At 39.3% G+C, this 22153-nt stretch overlaps 1 protein-coding gene and 1 non-coding gene across 2 annotated transcripts; both read right to left on the minus strand.

Annotated features, from left to right (window-relative positions):
• Nucleotides 1–3727: 3727 nt before the first annotated feature.
• LOC103843866 (adenine/guanine permease AZG2) lies at nucleotides 3728–11717 on the minus strand. Its single transcript, XM_009120644.2, has one exon. It carries the CDS (start codon nucleotides 5793–5795, stop codon nucleotides 4071–4073), a length of 1725 nt encoding a protein of 574 aa, XP_009118892.1. The 5' UTR covers nucleotides 5796–11717; the 3' UTR covers nucleotides 3728–4070.
• A 1306-nt stretch (nucleotides 11718–13023) lies between these two features.
• On the minus strand, nucleotides 13024–13130 carry LOC117129390. Its single transcript, XR_004453039.1, has one exon. It is a non-coding gene; the product is annotated as a small nucleolar RNA R71 (small nucleolar RNA).
• Nucleotides 13131–22153: the final 9023 nt, after the last annotated feature.

Consider the following 22153-nt stretch of genomic DNA (forward strand, 5'->3'; position numbering starts at 1 on the left):
TTTATTAGATTATTTATTGTATGTTGTGTAGCTTTTTTCTGAGAATGGACATTCATATATATGTTCGGATTCAGTAAATTTATTTGAATTTCAGATTTTTTAGTTAGAAATTTAAATTGTATTTGGATATTTAAAAATTTTGGTTTGGATTTGATTTGAATCATTGCAGGTTCAGTTCAAATTCGAGTTCGGATATCTAGTGAAAAAGTTAGAATTGCGTGGAAAATAATGTGATCTCTTCACTCGACACCTAAATTCTGATTCTTAATCGATTTCACGAATTTTTTTTCTTTTAAAGCTTTTCTGATTTCCGGTTTTTTTTAACAATCTGATTATGTTTCTAATTCTTGGTCTGCTATGAAAACTTCGTAAAGAAAAGCTATATTTAGCTTAACTAAATATTTGACTTTGTAAGTGGTGTTTTCACCTCAGTTTTCTTAATTCATAATAAATAACAATTATTTATTACTTTCTTATACAAAAGCCTCAACCATGGCTAAGTTCGACAAGATACATATGTTTCAATTTCTAAAAATATTCTCATTGTAAAATTTTAGTTGATGCGAATTTTAATGATTTTGTAATTTTTGCCTTTCAAAATGATATTATTCAGTAATTGTAAGGATATAATTTCAGTTCACAAATACAAAGGTTAAAAATACAAGAACTAAAAATGAGTTGATTAAAAAAGTTAGTGTGAACACATTTAATTGTATGCGGTAAAGTTTAAAAAAATAGTATGTGAACGTATTAATTATTAAATAATTGTGAGGTCGACACATCAGCATACTCAAATTGAAATCAATGTAAAGCTGACATGTGGCAAATATAGTATGAACGCATTAATAACAATTACTTCTCTTTTAATATATAACAGATATTGGATTAGAATTTTTTACTTATTGTTAAGTTGCAACCGTTGAAAATTTATGAGTAAATATAGAAATGTCTATGCACACAATTTGCACATATTGTTTTCTTGTAAAATTCATTAGTTTGCAGTGGTTTAGAAAGCCGTCCTAGGCGGTAATACCCAGCGTCAACTGCCTTGGTTTTTGCGCAAGATGATTAAACGCTTAAACTTATCAGTTGGACGTTAGACATGATGGATATCCGTCCAATGGACTGGTTTAATGTTTAATAGGCCACTTTTTTATGGCTAACTCGTCTTAATTTACTAAAATGCTAATGATATATATTCTCTTATGTAGTTATAACACCAACCGGTGCATCTTCAGGTGTTCCATCAAAAACCATTGGATGTAAGTATCAAAATGAATTTATACTAGTACAAGTTTATTTTATATTATCCTAAATTAGTACCTTTAATTTTTCTTTTGCAGCATTGATCTTCTACTTCATAACTATGAACATATGGTTTCAAAGAAGACGGTGAGATGCTGTTACTAATACATCTGGAATTAAGCTTCCAACTTTAGTTTTATTTTACTCAGACTGACGTTTTTGAGTGTATTCCCACGAAATTTGATTTTTTTTTTTTTTGGGTAAAATGTTAAAATTTTATACTAATTTTTTGAATTTTTTACAGACATTACTGAGATGAACTAGTAGCAGAGAAATGCTGAAATTGAAACTAACAAAAGGGACCTAAGAAGCAAACATAACCAAAATGAAGGAGAAGGTACTCAGATAAGGGTCTAGACTAAAGCGTCGCAAAGAAAGACCAGTGGGCGAAGTGCAAGCAGCGTGAGCAACCAGTTGCCGTGAGCTACCGGAGAGAAAGGCGCCCTCAAACCTTGAAACACACGGTTACCTACAGCTTCCAGCGAACTCACACACGCCGCAACCTGCACAAAGAATCAAACTCGGACCGTCTAGCTCATCCAACAGATACCAAACCGGCAGCACGAGGAGGGTCTGCAACAGACGATGCCGTCGTTCAAAGAAGGAAGCTGGAGATTGCTGCCTCCAACTCATCTTCCCGAGACCGTGTACACCCATTTAACCGCCAAGCCCATATAGAGCAAAGGGACCTGCTGAGCACACCTCCTTCGACGTAGTACCCACTTACGAGCAAGAAAGCCAGAAGCCAAACTTAAACCTTACCCATGCCACCAGAACCGAGCAACTCCATCTTGGCTACACAGCCGCCGAAGTACCAATAGGAGACAGAGAGGACGACGAGGAGCGCCACACCGCCGAGCCTCCACTACTTTGAGGAGCAGATACCATCTACATGCGCCAGAGCAAGCCCAAACCGCAAGCAGAGGAGTCAACCACTCCCACGTGCCGCCACGGAGCCACCGCAAGATAGACGAAGCCTACTCTCATAGGAGCACCACACGTACCACCGAAGACCATCGGAGGACACCAGAGCAGAAGAGAGAGAGACTTGAGATCCCGAGGATCTGAAGCTCTAGATCCCAGCAGAGCACGCCTCTTAGCCCAGCCACTCGCCACGCTGAGAAAGAGACGACTCGAACCGGAACAACCCGACGACTCATGCGCCGTCAACCCGAGGAGAGACCCAACAAAGCAAAACTCACCGGACAGAGATCTCGGTGCAAAAGCATGTAACCACCATGACAAGGAGCGAGCCGTCCTCAAGCCCACCATTTTCGCTATGGAAGCTCCAGATCGAGACCAAAATCTCCAGATCTGAACCGGAGAACTTCAGGGAGATCTCCACCTCCGCCGCAGAGAAGAACCAGAGGACACTGAGATGAACTGGAAGAGAAGAAGACATAGAGAGGAAGAAACAAAGGAGGGGTTCCGGCGACCGCTCTAGAGGACGCGGCGGCGCCGGATTAAAAGTTCTAGAGTTTTCAAAAAAAAAGCTAGAGAGAGGCTGGAGAGAAATATCTAGAGAGAGAGGGTCCTGTAAACTCTTTCTTATGAAATTTGATTTGTACACCAGAGTTTATAGACTTAATAATATGTTAGCGCCAGAAGTAAACAAGAGATAAGTAAAATCTCAAGAAACATATCTCCTAGTTTGCATTTTCGATCTCCTTTGGCACGGGATTACAGATATTACAGGTCTTGGTTTGGAAGTTCCGGTTTATAAAAAAACAGAACAAAAAAGCATTGTTCCAGTCACGAAAATGTTGCAAAAGAAACAAAAATTGGACAACCAATGTTTCGAGGTCAAGACCATTGACCAAGACCAAAATAGAAGGGTAATTTCTCATTTTTACATAATCAAAGCATCAAAAGTTTACTCTGGGACAGGGCCGGGCCTGAATAGAGGCCCATAAAGCATGTGCTTGGGGCCGTACATGTATATATATATTTAAAGGGCCAATTAAAACATAAACTTTACACTAGTTCTACTGGTAAGAGCGTCAAGACGCGCTTAAGAGGTGCCAAGTTCGAGTCATTAGACTGTATTTTTGCCATTTTTTCTGATTTTTGAATAAATAGGCCAAAAATATTTTTGTTTGCTTCTGGGCCAAAATTTCTCAGGCCCGGCCCTGCTCTGGGATGGAGATTCTCTCATATTTATTTTTCAGATCATTTCTGGTGGAAAGACAAATATTTGCTTATTCTTTCAGATTCAGTTGATTTGAAATCATTTTTTTTCAAATTATGGCTGGAGAGTTAAACAAGTTTTAGTGAAGACATATCCATCGGCTCCTAAAAAGAAAACTATGCAGAAAAAGATCACTCAACCTTGGCCAGTATCAATTTATCTAGTTTAAATTGTTTCTGATATTATTATTCTCCCCCATCATCACACCAAATTCACAACGACCATAAATCCAAGTTAATTAAGATCCAAACGTCTCTGATTGATGTATTTGCTACATTCAAACTGAATAAAAGCGTTTGGTTGAAACATAAAAACAATGCATGCACAAGCAGCCGTGAATTTTAACAGCACACTTCATGGCAGCTAATGCATCCAATGCTAGTTCACTACTCACTCTTACGCAAACTAAACCAAAATAACAAAAGCAACAAAGAGAAAAGGAACATAAATAAAACCCACCGAGCATTCATTACGGGTCTTTGCATAGTCATCCGACGACCGACCATGTGAAACGTCCACCACTTCCGGTACACTCAGACCAGTAAACCGGTTTAGTGACATCAATTACCGTATAAAATCATACGATCTCGACGGTCGCGTCAGAGAAAACTTGATTATGTTCTCTCATGACCCGTTTCCTAACTCCGTTAAGCCACGTGACGAATCCCGAAACGATATCGTACATGCTTAGAGCAAGATATATACCAATACCAGCAATAATCCCATTAGCAATGGAATAAGTCAACGGCATAAGCAAGATCGTTATAAACGCCGTAACGGCTTCTTTAGTCTCTCCCCATCTAATATCTTTCACAACTCCCATCATCATCACACCAACCATCACTAGTGAGGGTCCCACCGCCCACCTAGGCACGTTAGTCACTAACGGCGTCAAGAACATGGACACCAAGAAGTACATACCGATGATAACGGCCGTTAACCCCGTTTTCCCTCCTTCTTTCAAACCCGCAGAAGATTCTACAAAAGTCGCTGTCGTTGTAACGCCTAACGCTGACCCCACAACGGAGGAGCCTGCGTCCACTAAGTAGGCAGTGTATTCTCCTTCGAACTTTCCGTCCTCCTCCACGAAGCCTCCGATCTCAGCCATCGTGTAGAGTACTCCAGTCGTGCCGAGGAGATCGACGTAAAAGAGAGTAGCGAACGCGACCCAAACCTCGCTCTTTCTAAACTCCGTGAAGCTTATAGCTCCTAACGTTGACTGGATCTTGTGAAAGTCAACAACTTTTGTGAAGTAGTTATAGTTTGAGTCTCCGAGAGGAGTGTGAGGAAAGGTTGTGACTTGGGTGTTTCTAAACCAAGAAACAACCGTAACGAAAACGATTCCATATATCATACTCCCCTTGACGTTCTTCATGAGACCGTAGCTCGTTATGAGAAACCCGACGACTGCTAACCAAAACGTAGGACTCTCCATTTTCTCTCCCAGACAAGCTCCGGTGACGGGATCTGTCTCTGAGCATGCGGTCAACGTTACTAAAGTTGACTTATCTGGTCCCACAAGACCAATACCTTGGTTCATCTGCAAACCAACAAAGGCAATGAACATTCCGATACCAACAGCGCATGCTAGTCTCACCGTTTGAGGGATGAGACGAGCCAGTCTTCCGCGGAGTCCTAAAGCAGACACTGCAAGAAATGCGCATCCCTCGAGTAGCACAATGGCCATTGCGGTATGGTAAGAGATTGAACCGGAACCGCGAAAACCAACTACGTCGTATGCGATGTAAGCGTTGGCACCCATACCAGGAGCAAGTCCGAATGGGAGATTAGCTAACAACCCCATAGCTAAAGATCCCACCATGGCTGACAAAGAAGTGGCTACAACGAGGTCCTTTTTGACCCTCGTCAGACATTCTTCGTAGCCTTGGTTAGAGCCAAGGACGCAGCTCGGTTTAGGTGATGAAGAACCAGAGTCGGTGGAGCAGTCATGGAAAGAGCAAGTGGCACCAGAGTCGGCTAGGATGGTGGCGTTTACGGTAATGATGTAAGCCATGGTGAGGAATGTGGCTGTTGCAGCTCGTAGTTCGGTTGTGAAATTTGATTTTCTTGCTTCTAGCTTGAAGTAACGACCGACTATGCTCTTTGAAACGGTATCATTTAGATGTTTCTTAATTTCGTTCCATGACTTGCACACCTTCGTCTCTCTCCCCATGACGGAAACCAAGAGAGGAAAAGAAACAAAATATGAGGAATTTAGGGAGGAAATGCAGGTGGAGGATGCCAGATATATATGAAGCCCCTTTAATATATAGTTTAACAACACGTAAACATGTGAATACATGTATTTTGTTATTTTTACGTTTAAAATAGAACAACTCTATAATAAATATATATGAGATTTGTTCCCATGTATTGTTCTATAATATTAATCTTCAAATATAGAATAGAATATAAAAGAATATTATTTCTAAATAGAAGAAAATGTATAAATAATTATTTTAGAAGAATAATAGAGAGATGAATTCAACTAATTTTGTCCATAGATGTTATTATAAAAGCAAATATACAGATGCTTTAGAAATTCTCTAAAATATACACAGTTGACGAATAAAAGACACTCGAATATACTCAAAAGCCAAAAGAAAAACAAAACAAATAAAAAGACTTAAATCATTTTCGTTTCAATTAATAATAAAACTAATATGAAGGCTCTCAACCACGTGATACGCTCTTGTGTGTGTGGAGAAAATCTATCACAGTCTAAGCCTAGTTTGAAATCCTGATTAGAAAATTGATACATAGGCATCGAAAAAGTTGTTGCCTAAACGAAGTTATGAATTGGCTTCGGTCCAAGAATCAAATTAATTCATTTTTTTCTGGAGAAAATTGACAAATAAAGGCGGTCTTCAAAGTTTTCTTGCAAAGTGTAAAAATAAATTCCACTACTACGTATCCAGAAAATTGAAATAGAACATGTTTGATATGGACCCAAATAACAGATATACCGAGGTTTTTACCACTTTTTGATCATTGTATAAGTGATGTATTTTGAATCATTTCAGCTTTATGTATATTTTAGGCAACTTTAGAGATTCTCGAACTATTTAAAATGCATAACTACACAAATGCGTTAGAAGTTTAACAATGGATTGAGAAATTTCCAGGATCTGGCTAAGCTTATATTTTGATACAATATATAGAATTGAGTTTACATTCAAATGCCACCGGTTTGAAGTCAATCATACGATTGGATCAAAATTTATGTTCGGTCTACTGAAAAGTGGTATAACTGACGGGAGAGAGAAAACTGTCGAGGTTTTAATCTAATATCAACCGACACCACTTTGGTGTCGAACGACATTACTTCTTGATTCATATCCGACAAGTTTTTATCAAATTCCAAGAATTCAGTTTAGCCAAGAAATTTCCTTTATTTACAAATGAACAAAAAACGTGTTTAACATGAATTTATCTTTTTCCAACCTTTTTTTGGGCTAAGTTTTCTTTTAGGTTTGGTGAGAAGATTAAACTCCTTCAAAGATCTTTTTAGAACTCTTTATTTATTTATATAATATTTATTCAGACTCTGATTTGTGTTATTTCTTTCATGACTAAGTAGTTTTCTTTTTTAGGTTTAGAGATTTTATGAGTTTCATGTCAAACTGATAATCATTGATCGCTAGGGTTCTTCATAAAATTCTACACTAGGATTATTTATCATACTAGGATCTAGATACATTAACTAGAACGTAGAATCGTATGATCATCGTGACACACGAGAGTGTAATCAATACCTGAATCTAGTCTTGTTGAACTAGATTTCCATTCGCAGCAGGTTCGGTCTAGGATTTTTAGTTGAAAAATATCGAATCTAGTGTATTCTTGTTTGATTCATTAGATACACAATGAGAGTTGGTATTAGATTATAGTTAGACATCTGGTAGTTTATCGCAACGAGAGTTGGATAACTTACTGATTGCATTTGAGTTTTGGAATTGAATCTTACAAATCCTTTGCACCATTGATAAATCCCTAGATCTAACGTTTTTCTCCATCGTTACAGATTCTCTTTTATTTACTGTCTTCTTTCCGCTTTTAAATTATTTGCCTAGCTTAATTTGAAACCAAAATCTACTGTGAAAAATATTATCTCTCTGAATATGATCCTCAAATACTACTACGACAATCTTATTTTTGAGAGTTGCTTAAGATAATTTGAGCATATAAATAACTATACAGACCCCGGATCGATCCAGTCCAAAAAGAAAAACAAGGCCAACGAATAATAAAAAAGAGATTTTAGGTCCATTCTCAATTAGCACTCCACCTGCTTGCGAAGAAGGACTCTGATACAAGCAGGACGGCTTAAAATGAGTAGGCAAGACCTAGACGCAGCGTTGAACATAACTACTAATTGCTTTGTCGATGACTGTGCAAGTGAGTTGCTGTAATGAAGATTACAAGGAATAGTTGAAGCAAAGAAAATGAAATGGTTCTTAAAAGGAGAAAGAAGCGAGAAGCAAAAAGAGAGAAAAGAACGACTACGCGATCTTAAACTATTGACTATATATTATTCATTCTCGAGAATTCAAATTGGTATCATCTTTTCCCCTTTGGTTTATGCATTTCAATAAACAAAATCTCTGGTGTCATCTCTATAACTATTGTTTTTCTAATCTCTAAATTTGATTACCGGTTTTAGAATTTAACACAACATATATCTTTGCGAAAGAAAGATGGAGCACAATGGACAGAAGATCAATTGACTATCAGTTTGTGCCTAAGTTATATCTTTATTGTAAATTGCAAACTATTATGGTAATGAAAATATCAAATATATCAATATAATATTTAAATTATCTCGATATTAGATAGCTGGATAAAGTTGTATAGAATTTTATATATGACTAGTTGTGATACAAAATGAGCTAGCAACGCATAAAATCAGGCACTAGTTGACTATAGGGGAATCGATTATTGTCTTATTGATGTACGTAAAATATATAATTGGTATATGACTTTTTCATAAATATTGATTTGAATATGTGTACTTGTCAATAGTTAACACATGGAAGACAAATTTTGAAACAACTTTGTCCATTATAATGGTGATTTTTCTTTTTTGATAAGCCAGAAATATCTGAGAGGCCTAACCGACTAGTTTTTTAGGAGTCTGTTCACTAGTTTCAGACAGATCTGGTTGTTCGTAATAGAAATTAGATAACTGTGTCACTTAGCCACAAAAAGGTAAATTTAAATTAGATAGATTTCGAACCCGAGATTATTAACACATTTTCAAGTTCGTCGTAGTACTCAGACTACGCTTGCTTGCGTAGTTTAACGGTGATTTCCTGACAACTAAATTCTAATATATGATGCACAAAAGCGAAGCTAATCATTCAGCCACAATACTCCACATGCGCTTGGTTTTTCTCCCCAAAACTTTTGTTCGTCCTCGCAGCTCGTGAGATTCCATCGGTCGAATTTCAGTAATATTGTTGTTTATTAAAAGAGAAATATACATATTTGTCTCCTTTCATATTAACTTACGATTACCTTTGTTCTTTTTAACAAAACGATAAAGTGGCAACAGGCCTGCACTTATTTTATGCAGTTAGACGTAGCGGGCACAGTGCCATAGCATTCTGTTAAAGAACGCTTAGGTTTTGTTCTTATACCCAAAGAAAAATCATTTAGTTTTACCAAAAAATACATTTAGGTTAATTAGTAGTATAATTCACACTACAAAAAAACATATATTTTACGAGGACCGTATTCCTGGTTATCATAATCGGGCTGTTACGCCGATTACGACGAATTAAAGAGAAAATAAACATCTGTCGTAACGGAAGTTTTGTCGTAACGGCCTCGTAACATTTACAAGGACGAACATTCGTCGTAACACCGAAGGAATGATATCGTGTAATAGCGTCGTTACATTTCGTTGTAAAGTACTCGAAAGGTTTCGATGTAACCTCCAAGTAATATTTACGAGGATTTAACATGTCTTGCGATGTAAAGAACTCGTAAAATTTATGAGGAGTTACGAGTTCCATGTAAAGTTTACAGTGAATTACATTTTCATATATATAAATATATAATTATTATTTAATTTATTATGAAATATTTGAAATTTAAAATATTTTAATTATAAAATAAAATATAAAAAACGAAACAAAATTTTAAAAACTAGATAAATGTCAAAAAATAATAAAATTTATAATACAAAACGAAAGAAATTAAAAAGGTACGGGAGCACATTCTAAACGTAGTTAGCAGTAGCACTCGGTTCTTGAGACTCTCGATCGGTTGATTCGGGATTCCGTTGTTGCATCTTGAGAGCCGCTCGTCTAGCCTCCAACACTCTCTGGAAAGTCGGGTTTTCCAACGCCATCAAGTCCAGCAGATCCCCCAGGGAGTCCAAACGATCCTGTTGGGAATCCGTTCGAGCCTGCATCCAAGAAGTGTCCTGGCCCCGTCTCGAAGAGTATGACAAAGTCGCCCTTGCAAATTCGTTGACATAACCTATTTCCACCGTCTGTACCTTCTTTCTAGGAGCCACCTTTAAAAGAAAACATAATAATATAGTTAATTATATTAAAATAGTCAAATTCATTTAAATAAAATTTTAAAATTTTACCTCTTCGAAAATCCTCTCAATCTCTTATGTTGTTAATTTGACTGGTAATTGATTTAAGATAAGTTTAATCCTCAAACCGATGTAGTATTTGAAGTGTCAATCCAGTCCTAAGGTGATTCTAAGCAATGAGAATGCAAGATATTTACTCAAATCTAAGTGCAATCAAAGATGTGTTGGAATGGTAATCAAGTAACAGTAATGAAACTAAAATTAAGAACTAAAGTAACAGAGAACAGAGCAAGTTTTCAATCAATATTAAGGGAGAGCCCATGGGTATAAGGGAATCGATCCAAGATGACTAGCTTCCAAGTCAAGGTGTTATCCAAACAATCTACAAGTTCTATAGGTCTAGATCTCATTCAGATAGATTAATCCACTTCCGTGACAGAAACCCCTATGCTATCATGAATTAAACATCAACTGCCGTTGGCCTAACGCAATCTAGCATGCATGAATTACAAGTCTAATAACCATCTAGCAGTCTTAACATCAACTTCCGTTGGCCAATCATGCAAAAGCTTCACTAATTTCGTTCAAGCATTTCAACAAACACTTTCCGGGTGTGAAATAGCTTAGAATCTAGATCTAGCATTAAGAACCCTTAGCAAGCATAGAAACAAATAGATCTAGTAACAAACACCATAACTCTTCACTAATCACCTCAGATCTGCCTAACCCATAGATTCAGATGAGTCTACTCACTAATTGTCATGATAGATCTTAAACCCATGTTAAGTTCAAGACAAATCATGTTTAGAGAGATAGATGAACATGATATCTTGCATATTTACATTGTTTTATCCATTCATCCATGAGCATTTTCATCATATAGATTAGGATTTAGCCATGTCTAGGTTGCATTTTGCATTCATTGTCCTTATTAGGTGCTGGATTGTGCCATGGAGTGATTTGAGATGTTTGGGAGCATTGTGATCCAAAAGGGGGGGTGAAAGATGAGCATGGATGGAGCCTTTAGAGAAATCTTCTGTTTCTAAGATTTTGTGGAGACACAGCAAATTGAGTTAGGTTTCTAATGGAAGTGGTTTCAAGTCATTTGGAGATGTAATGAAGGAGTTATGATCAATTTACTAGAGGCATATCCATCCTGGTCGAGCATCGCAGAGTGACCTCTCAGAGCGACCTACCGAGGTCGCTCCCAGCCAGAGCGACCAGTCCAGAGCGACTACCTCAAGTCACTCCCAGCCAGAGCGACCAGCCAGAGCGACCAGCTCAAGTCACTCGCGTTTTGACGCGTCGAGACACAAAAAAACGCGTCGGGAGCGACTATGCTAGGTCGCTCCGCGTGTTTTGCTTGGACGATTTTTATGTTATTTCAGGGGCCTTTTGGTCATTTGTTTTGATTTTTTACACTTTCTAAACCTAAGTTAAGTACTTGGTAAGCCATGAGAGGCAAGATAATCTCTTTTCTAGAGAAGAACTAGTAAAAAAAAAACCTCTTTTGATTCAGATTTCATTGCTTTCATCTTGTGTTCTTGTTGATTTCTTATCTATTTCTCTACATGGTTAATCTGAAATCCAATATGGGTTTAAGAGGAATCATGGAAATTAGTGAGTAATCACCTTTTGAGTTCATGGGTTAGGGAGATTAAGGGTGATTAGGTTAGTTCTAGGTTGTTTTAGTGTAGATCATTCTTGTTCTTTGCTAGTAGAGTATTCATAATGCATCTTCTGAGTTGGCCACTCAAAAGTTGATCAATAGGCATTTCCCACCCAAAAGGTGTTTGATGAAATGCCCGAGACAACTTTCCTAAGCTTTTAGTTTACTTTGCCAAAGACATTTGTTGTTAAAGATGCTAAGATAGCTAATAGACTTGTTAGTAATGATTGCTTTCATATTATTCAACCAAAGACATTTGATGTTTGAGATATGTTAGCAAATGAGCATTCATCTAGACATAGAGCTTGCTTAGAATTGTGTCTAGGCTTAAGGTTGATAGTTTGATTGATCATTTGCCATCTTTAGTTCGATACTTGATCACCCAAGGTCTAATCCCTATGCCCATGAGTTCTCTTTTGTCTTAGTCAAGAAAGTTTCATTCTGTTATTGCTTTCTAGTATTAGTAGTAGTTTAAAACCCATCTAAATCATTGGTTGCACTTAGATTAAGTGAGTACTTGCATTCTCAGTGCTTTGATATCCCTCATAACTGGTTCGACAATATTTTATACTACAACATTTGTCTTAGGAGCCTTGAAAACTCCTAACATCAAATTGGCGCCGTTGCCAAATTCTGAGTATATTTTAACATTGAGATTTAGTCACTTGCTTGAGACTAAGTCATTTTTATTTTCTTTTGTTACTTATTCTCTTTCTTCACCTCCCTTTAATCTACAGGTGTATGAACTTGAGGAGCAGGGGTCCATCAAACCTAGTTCCAAGAGCTGCAGACATCAGAGCTTTAGAGAGAGAGTGTGCTAGAAAGAGAAGAGACGAAGAACAACATGCTCACTTGCAGAGATTGGACACTGATATGGAAGACATACCTCAAAATGATGCGGGCGTCAATGGAGCTAACAACGTTCCACAAAACCAACAGCGAGCAGCTCGACCCATTGGCACTTATGACCGCCCCAACATTCATGGTCATAGATTGGGAATCCGAGCACCAGCTGTAGCAGCCAACAACTTTGAGATCAAATCAGGACTCCTCAATGTGATTGAAAACAACAAGTATCATGGCTTGGCTCTAGAGGATCCATTTGATCACTTGGACAGGTTCGACAGCTACTGTGGGTTGTCAAAAACCAATGGTGTGTCCGAAGATGCCTTAAAACTCAAGCTATTCCCTTTCTCTTTGGGGGATAAGGCACGTCAGTGGGAGAAGTCTCTACCCAGCGACTCCATCACCACTTGGGATGACTGCAAGAAAGCATTCTTGGAGAAGTTCTTCTCTACTTCAAGAACTGCTAAGCTGAGAAATGAGATTTCCAGCTTTCAACAGAAAAACTTGGAAGGTTTCAGTGAATCCTGGGAGAGATTCAAGGGCTACCAAGCTCAATGCCCACACCATGGCTTCTCTAAGGAGAGCTTGCTGAGCACATTCTACCGTGGTGCTCTTCCTAAGTACAGAGCCAGACTGGATACAGCTAGCAATGGGTTCTTCTTGGGGAGAACTGAGGAGGATGCAGAAGAGCTGGTTGACAACATGGTAAAGAGTGATGCAGTCTACAGTGGAGACCACGACAGAGGCAGTAGAACAGATGATAAGCAGACGAGGAAAGAGATCAAAGCTTTGGAAGACAAGATTGACCTACTCATTGCTGAAAAAGCCACCCAAGAGCAGCTGAAGTTTGTTGGTAACTCCAAACAGGAAGATCCACTTGCTGTCAATGAGGTTGAGGGTTTGGAAGGTCAAGAGGAGTTGTGTTTCATTAACAACAATGGTAGCTGGTACAAAAAGGAGCCCAACTTTCAGTACAACAACTACCAACAGAAATCCTATCCCAACAACCAACAGAGTGGTTATCCGCCTAGAAACAACCAGCAAGACAACTATCAGCCTCAGCAAAACCCCTCGTCTGGTTCCTCTGCTCCTCAAGAGAGCAGCACTGATACCTTACTGAAACAAATCTTGGAGTCACAGACTAGAAGTGAGAAGCATGTTGGTTATGAGTTGAAGAACCTTCATTCCAAGATTGATGGGAGCTACAATGAGCTCAACAACAAATTCTCACACCTTGCTTCTACAGTCAAGAATTTAGAGAATCAGTTTGCTTCCATGAACACTCACCAGAATCGCCAGCAAGGATCTCTACCTGGAAAATCTGACCAAAACCCCAAGGAGACCAAAGCTATCACCCTTAGGAGTCGTAAGCAGTTACCTCCTAGAACCCTCACCAAGGATGCTGAGAAACTAAGTGAGGGCGTTGCCATCAACATAGATGATGAAGTGGTGATTGTTGATGAGAAGATCAATGACGAGATCTTGGAGAAGATAGTGGAAGCCAAAGGTAAAGGAAAGGTTGGGGAAGAGAAGAAGACATTAAAGGATGGTGAAGTTGTTACTCCAGCAAGTGAAAGTTCTTTTGTTCCTCCTCCCTATGAACCCAAACTTCCATTCCCTGGTAGATTCAAGAAGCAGCTGCTAGAGAAGTACAAGGCTCTGTTTGAGAAGCAAATGAGTGAAGCTCAGGTTGCAATGCCCATCATCGATGCTTTTATGTTGATTCCTCAATACAGCAAGTTCTTGAAAGATGCTGTAGCTGCAAAGAAGAAGGAGATGGAAGGCATGATGATTCTTACCCATGAGTGCAGTGCCATCATCCAGAGGCTTGATGTTCCAGAGAAGTTAGAGGATCCAGGAAGCTTCACACTACCTTGTGCTCTTGGACCTATGGTATTTGAGAAAAGTCTCTGCGATTTGGGAGCTAGTGTCAGCTTGATGCCTTTGTCTGTTGCAAAGAAGCTTGGATTCACTCAGTACAAGAAGTGTAGACTCTCTCTGGTGTTAGCTGATCGTTCAGTGAAGTATCCTGTGGGCATCTTAGAGGACCTCCCTGTGAAGATTGGAAGGTATGAGATACCTACAGATTTTGTGGTGCTTGAGATGGGTGAGGAGGCTCAAGACCCATTGATTCTAGGAAGGCCATTCTTAGCTACAGCAGGAGCTATTGTTAATGTGAAGGAAGGGACGATTGATCTCCATTTGGGTAAAGAGAACATCCTCCACTTTGACATCAAGGAGAAAATGAGGAAACCAATTGTGTTCGGGCAAGCCTTCTACATTGAAGAGATGGCCACTCCTGCTGATGAGCATCTTGAAGAGTTACCACCTGAGGACGACGAGGAGGGAGCATCTCCCTCTACTCATTCCCCATAGAAGGTAAACCACCACACTCCCTTGTATATACCATTTCATTTTTGCATATTAGTCTTCTTTTCGGTATCTCTCTCTACTTGACAACACAGAGACTGTGTAACTCAAGTTTGGGGGAGGTACCAAGTATTTGATCATGTTTGCTTTGATGTTGTTTCATTGAGTCATGCATTGCATACCTATTTGCATATAAAAAAAAAACAATCATTTAATTTGCATCATTTGCATTTCTAGGAGAGTCTAGAGCATATAGGTTGCATTCACTTGCATTGGGAGCAATGATTTTAAATGCCTTGTAAAGAACACTACGTTGCACCTGAGTAGCTTTTGCACCTCTCAAAAAGACTTGTATGTTTCGAGCCTTGAAAACTCTTCCTGAAACTTGTTGATTGCTGAAACTCAGTCTTTGAAGCCAACTACAACCTTATTTGAACTGAACGAACTTAATGCTTCTTGCTCATGGTCCCTTGTGTACTAAGTCATGGCTATACACACTTGATTTGTCACATCTTTTATGCCAATCTTTTTTGACAAACTCTAGTGGTAGACCACTCCCAAAACCTTTCCCTCCTTTTAAGCTTTCATTGTTTGATGAGTGAGGCCTTTTTCGGAAAGTCTTACATGTGCATAATGTTGAGAGTATCGGGAACGACAATGCTTGATCTTAATTCTTGCTAGATTGGGCACTCTATTGTCTAGCTATAGGTGGGGGGTGAGTGTTGTGATTATGATTTGGGAGAAATGAAAAAGAAAAAGAATAGACTCTTTGTGCTTAAGTGAATTGTTTTATTGGGATAAGTAGAGAAGCCTCTAGCTCAAGTTTTGAAAGTCTTGGCCCCCAACCTAAAAAAAAAAACGAAAAAAAATAGAGAAAAGAAAAAGAAAAAAAAGAAAAAGGGGCTAGCAAAGTTGTTAGGAGCTAAGAAATATTTTGAGGTTCTGAAAAAATCCCTTGTAGATTTCAAAGAGAAGAAGTTAAAGTTCTTAGGATCTTTTGGTGAGAGATGTGAGTTGGGTTTGACATTTGAGAATGATTGTGTAATTGTATGTTTGGGAAAAGGGTAGAACAATGGAGATTGAGCATTGTATGCATGAGTTGATCCTTTTCTTAGATATATTATGTGCAATGTCAGGGCTACTTGTTTCGAGAGTAAACCACCTTAAAGATCATATGTTTTGAACCTCTTGAATCACTTGAATAAAAGCCTTCCCTTACCCAACCAAATGACTTGGACCAACTGACCATTTGCAAGAATTCACCTGATGTTTTGTGCTTAATGAATGTGAGAGTTGGTTGATTTGAATGTGTGGATGCTTGATGATGAGTGTAAGAACAAAAAGAGTTAAGATAGGCCTAGAGAAGCTAGAGTGTAATAAGAGAGTGTGCTAGTTGTGTTTCTTTTGGCTATGTGCTCCCACCTTCAACCTCTCTCCCTATGAGTTCTAGAAAGTTCACTTGTGGACAAGTAAAAGAACAAGTTTGAGGGAGTTGATATCTTGCATATTTACATTGTTTTATCCATTCATCTATGAGCATTTTCATCATATAGATTAGGATTTAGCCATGTCTAGGTTGCATTTTGCATTCATTGTCCTTATTAGGTGCTGGAGTGTGCCATGGAGTGATTTGAGATGTTTGGGAGCATTGTGATCCAAAAGGGGGTGAAATATGCGCATGGATGGAGCCTTTAGAGAAATCTTCTGTTGCTAAGATTTTGTGGAGACACAGCAAATTGAGTTAGCTTTCTAATGGAAGTGGTTTCAAGTCATTTCGATATGTAATGAAGGAGGTATGATCAATTTACTAGAGGCATATCCATCCTGGTCGAGCATCGCAGAGTGACCTCTCAGAGCGACCTACCGAGGTCGCTCCCAGCCAGAGCGACCAGTCCAGAGCGACTACCTCAAGTCACTCCCATCCAGAGCGACCAGCCAGAGCGACCAGCTCAAGTCACTCGCGTTTTGACGCGTCGAGACACAAAAAAACGCGTCGGGAGCGACCTCCTGGAGCGACTATGCTAGGTCGCTCCGCGTGTTTTGCTTGGACGATTTTTATGTTATTTCAGGGGCCTTTTGGTCATTTTTTTTTGATGTTTTACACTTTCTAAACCTAAGTTAAGTACTTGGTAAGCCATGAGAGGCAAGATAATCTCTTTTCTAGAGAAGAACTAGTAAAAAAAAAAACCTCTTTTGATTCAGATTTCATTGCTTTCATCTTGTGTTCTTGTTGATTTCTTATCTATTTCTCTACATGGTTAATCTGAAATCCAATATGGGTTTAAGAGGAATCATGGAGATTAGTGAGTAATCACCTTTTGAATTCATGGGTTAGGGAGATTAAGGGTGATTAGGTTAGTTCTAGGTTGTTTTAGTGTAGATCATTCTTGTTCCTTGCTAGTAGAGTATTCATAATGCATCTTCTGAGTTGGCCACTCAAAAGTTGATCAATAGGAATTTCCCACCCAAAAGATGTTTGATGAAATGCCCGAGACAACTCTCCTAAGCTTTTAGTTTACTTTGCCAAAGACATTTGTTGTTAAAGATACTAAGATAGCTAATAGACTTGTTAGTAATGATTGCTTTCATATTATTCAACCAAAGACATTTGATGTTTGAGATATGTTAGCAAATGAGCATTCATCTATACATAGAGCTTGCTTAGAATTGTGTCTAGGCTTAAGGTTGATAGTTTGATTGATCATTTGCCATCTTTAGTTCGATACTTGATCACCCAAGGTCTAATCCCTATGCCCATGAGTTCTCTTTTCCCTTAGTCAAGAAAGTTTCATTCTGTTATTGCTTTCTAGTATTAGTAGTAGTTTAAAACTCATCTAAATCATTGGTTGCACTTAGATTAAGTGAGTACTTGCATTCTCAGTGCTTTGATATCCCTCAGAACTGGTTCGACAATCTTTTATACTACAACATTTGTCTTAGGAGCCTTGAAAACTCCTAACATCAGAACACTTAATATTGATTCAAAAGACAAATACTATAAAAGATGATAAAGATTGTGTGTTTTCACTCTAATGGTGATTGCCTTAAGAGAGAAAACAAGATCAGAATTAAGATACAAACTTAGATAACTAGGGTTTTTACCTTAAAACATTTATATAGGTCTTTCAGAAGTGGGTCAATCGCAGTTTTAATGAAACGCTGCGATCTGATAAAATCGCGTTTAGAAACGCGCGTTTGCGTTTCATCTTCTTCCTCATCTCCTTCGCGACTCTCGAGCACCATTGTTGTGTCTCGTCTCAGAGCTCGGGCTCTGCCATTGCTGTAACTACTTCGATGCCGCTGTCTCACCACATGAACTCTACATCTGTTCCGCCTCACCTCGTCGTGTCATGCATTCATCTTCTCCGTTCAAGCCATGTCGTCAATCCGAGAGCTCACGTCGAGCAACACGGATTCTCAAAGTGATCGGTTCAGTAGGCTCGAGTTGAAAGGCTGAAGATTGGTCGCCGAGAACAATTGAGAGGCCAGGTGATAAGCTAGCTGTTCCAATGGCGTTCGTGCAGAGGAGATAAAGGACTAAGAATATCAAGAAGAGTGGCTAAGAGTTATCTTATGAGTATGAGGATAAAGCTTCCTTGTGAGAGGGAAGGTTTAGTAGTTGTTATTAATAAAGCATGGAACTATGTCGTTTCATTTACAATGCTCTATTAAAGGGGGAGTGTCCCTTATGAAACTTTATCAAGTAATCATTTAAACAAATTAATCCTCTTCCTTATCTTATCCTCTCTTTCTCTCTCCTTCTTGTTATGTAGATAAGCATCAGCTTATCATTAGTTTGAACAAGCAACCGGAGGTTCTAGTGAAATGGAAAGGTTTGCCTGAGTTCGAGAGCACTTGTGAATCAGTTAAGACATTGGCAGAGAAGTACCCATAGTTCCAGCTTGAGGACAAGCTGAGTCTTCTTCGGGGGGGGGGGGGGGTATTGATAAGCTAGCTGTTCCAATGGCGTTCGTGCAGCGGAGAGAAAGGACTAAAAAGATCAAGAAGAGTGGCTAAGAGTTATCTTATGAGTACGGGGTTAAAGCTTTCTTGTGAGAGGGAGGGTTTAGTAGTTGTTATTAATAAAGCATGAAAAGAGCATCAACCACTCGATTCTCCTTCTCTGGCCTATAAATCGTATAATTCAACCCCAGTAGCTTTGACGCCAACTTCTGTTGCTCCACCATTACTGCCCGCTGCTCTAGCAGATGTCTCAAACTCTTTTGGTCAGTTCTAATGGTGAACTGATGGCCTGTCAAGTAATGCCTCCACTTTGTCGCTGCGAAGACAATTGCTAACAGTTCCCGACAGCACCACTCCAATGCCTAGCCCAGACGCGTCAGTCTCCACCACAAAAGGCTTAGAGAAATCCTGTAACCTCAGCACTGGCAACTCACACATGGTTTTTTTCAGTTTCGCGAAATCCTTGTCAGCTGCTTCTGACCAACAAAACCCTTCCTTCTTCAAAAGATCAGTCAACGGCCTCGCTATCTTTCCATAACTCTCCACAAACCTCCTGTAATACCCTGTCAACCCCAGAAACCCTCTCAAGGAAGTTACATTCTTGGGTTGTAGCCAGTTCCTCATAGCTTCTATCTTCTCGGGATCTGCAGATACTCCCTCCTTGGTTATCACGTGACCCAAATACTCAACTCTGGTTTGTGCAAAAGCACACTTCTTTTCATTAGCATAGAAACTGTGATCCTTCAAGACTTGCAACACAATCTTCAAATGCTTCTGATGTTCCTTCGCATCTCGGCTATAGACCAAGATGTCGTCGAAGAATACCAGCACAAACTTCCGGAGATAGGGCTTAAAGATCTCATTCATCACGGACTGGAATGTTGCGGGAGCATTGGTGAGTCCGAAGGGCATCACCAGGAACTCATAGTGACCTTCATGCGTCTTGAAAGCTGTTTTTCCACATCTCCAGCCTTTACCCGTATCTGATGATACCCTGACTTGAGATCCAACTTAGAAAAGACCGCAGCTCTAGCTAACTCGTCCAACAACTCCTCAATGACTGGAATTGTAATCCACACAGAAACGAAAACCTCCATCTTTCTTCTTTACCAGAAGGACTAGACTTGAGAAGGGGCTGATGCTAGGTTGTTTATCCCCGCCTGCAGCATCTCTCGCACTAGCTTCTCAATCTCGTTCTTCTGGATGTGGGAATCGCGGTACGGTCTGATGTTAATAGGTGAGGTTCCTTCTTGCAAGGTGATGGCATGTTCCCTTGATCGTTTAGGAGGCAACCCGCTAGGCATGTGAAACACAGTTCTGAACTCTCGCAGTAGCTTCTGGATTGCAGGGTAAGTCCCTTTTGTCAGAACAGTCTCCTTCCCACTCTCCATCGCCATGAGAGATACTTCAGCATGAAGAAGGTTGATATACCATGACTTTGACCCGTTTTCACCCATGGTATATAAGTATTTTACTATCTATATACTATATATTCTATCCTACTAGGTATGTTTTCAGGTTCAGAAGTATCTTGGAGTAAAGTGATGATTATGGAGCATTTAGGAGCTTAAATGAAATTTCATCCAAGCTGACCATGAGAGGTCGAGACGAAGGAGAGACAATCGATCGATGCACATCCAGTGTCGTCGATCGATACAGAAGAGACGCCTCGGCGATTGAAGATTATGATCGATCGATGTACATCCTGTACCATCGATCGATGCCGAGACGCGGACACGCGCGACCTAGTTGCAGCCGACTTTAAACCCAAGACTTCACCAAATTACAAGAATACCCCTGACAAGTTTTTAACCTAATAGATTATATACTTGCCTAAGTGTTTAGAGGCAGGAGAGCTTTCAGCCACCTTTTGTGTTTTTTTATTTTTAGAGGCAGGAGAGCTTTCAGCCATCATAGAGAGATTTGTGATTGAAACTCCATTTGATTCATCTATTTTATTCTAAGCAGTTTTCATTTACATTTTGTGTCATAAAATGCTTAGCTATGTCTGAGTAGTTCACCTGTTAGATTCAGGGTTCAAATAGGTTAGAGGGATTAGCCCCAACTATAGATTGCTAAGTTGTGGTATGTATTGATAGGTTGATCTTAATGTTTGTTCTAGATTAGCTACCTAGAATATTGAATCTAGGAATCTGCATGAGTCAAACAACCTTGACCATCCAGTCCTGAATCTAATATGTCAAACTAGACGATAGGAAAAAGGCTACCGCTGAACCAGGAAGCTAGTGTTCATTATCAACTTGCGTCTAGGGCTTAACTAGAAGCATTGATTAATACTGTCTTCTGACAATCGATCGATCTTGCGAAAGGTGTATCGATCGATGTCCCTATAGGACCATCGATCGACACTTTCTTGTGGTCAATAAACGACAGTTGAGATCCAAGATCTAGTTAGCTAACCAGTGAAACACTGCCATTGCTGATCACTATGTTAAGGGGTTGAGCTCTAATATATCATGCAAGCAATTGATAGGTATCTATAGGATTATAATCTCCAACACCTGAATAGAAACCTGCATCTAATATCTTTCCAATAAGTTACACCCCCAAATCATCTTGTTAGTCGAGCCATAGACTTGTTCATTTAGGATTGCTATTTACTTTTAAACCAATAAATAACAAAACCTTAGAATTAATAATCATCTAGATTTAATAGGTTCCCTAGCTTCTTGTGGATCCGATCCCTAAGTACTACAATTGAACCTCTTATTTGAGAGAGTAATTCACTTCTTAGGATAATTTGAGTGGTATAAAATTTGGCGCCGTTGCCGGGGAGCTTTGATCGCCTTTAGATTTAGTATTATTAATTCTTTTCTTTTACTTTACCCCCATTATGACACAAAATTTTTGTTTTCTTGTCTTTTCAAGTGCATACCCAACAGTACCAGAAGCAACAAGGAAAAACACATGTTATTCTCAGAAGATCCTGCTCACCTGGAACGCACGATCCGCAAAGATCAACGTTCTACATCGCTCGACGCAGCAGCTTTCACGTCGACCGATACACGCACCCAACCGTCGACCGATACCCGACTTTCACCGTCGACCGATATACCTTGTTCGACATCGACCGATACAACACCGCGTTCATCGATCGATCCTCAGCCGCGAAACATGGTTGCGATTGTTATTCTCAGACAGGATGAGAATGGAAACCTGTATGACCAGGATGGTCATCTGCGTAATGCAAAAGGTCAGAAACTAGACGCTCAGGGGGCTGTAATCCCTGATGCTAATGCTA

Source organism: Brassica rapa, chromosome A10 (assembly GCF_000309985.2).
Source record: "Brassica rapa cultivar Chiifu-401-42 chromosome A10, CAAS_Brap_v3.01, whole genome shotgun sequence".
In the NCBI taxonomy this organism is placed as follows: domain Eukaryota; kingdom Viridiplantae; phylum Streptophyta; class Magnoliopsida; order Brassicales; family Brassicaceae; genus Brassica; species Brassica rapa.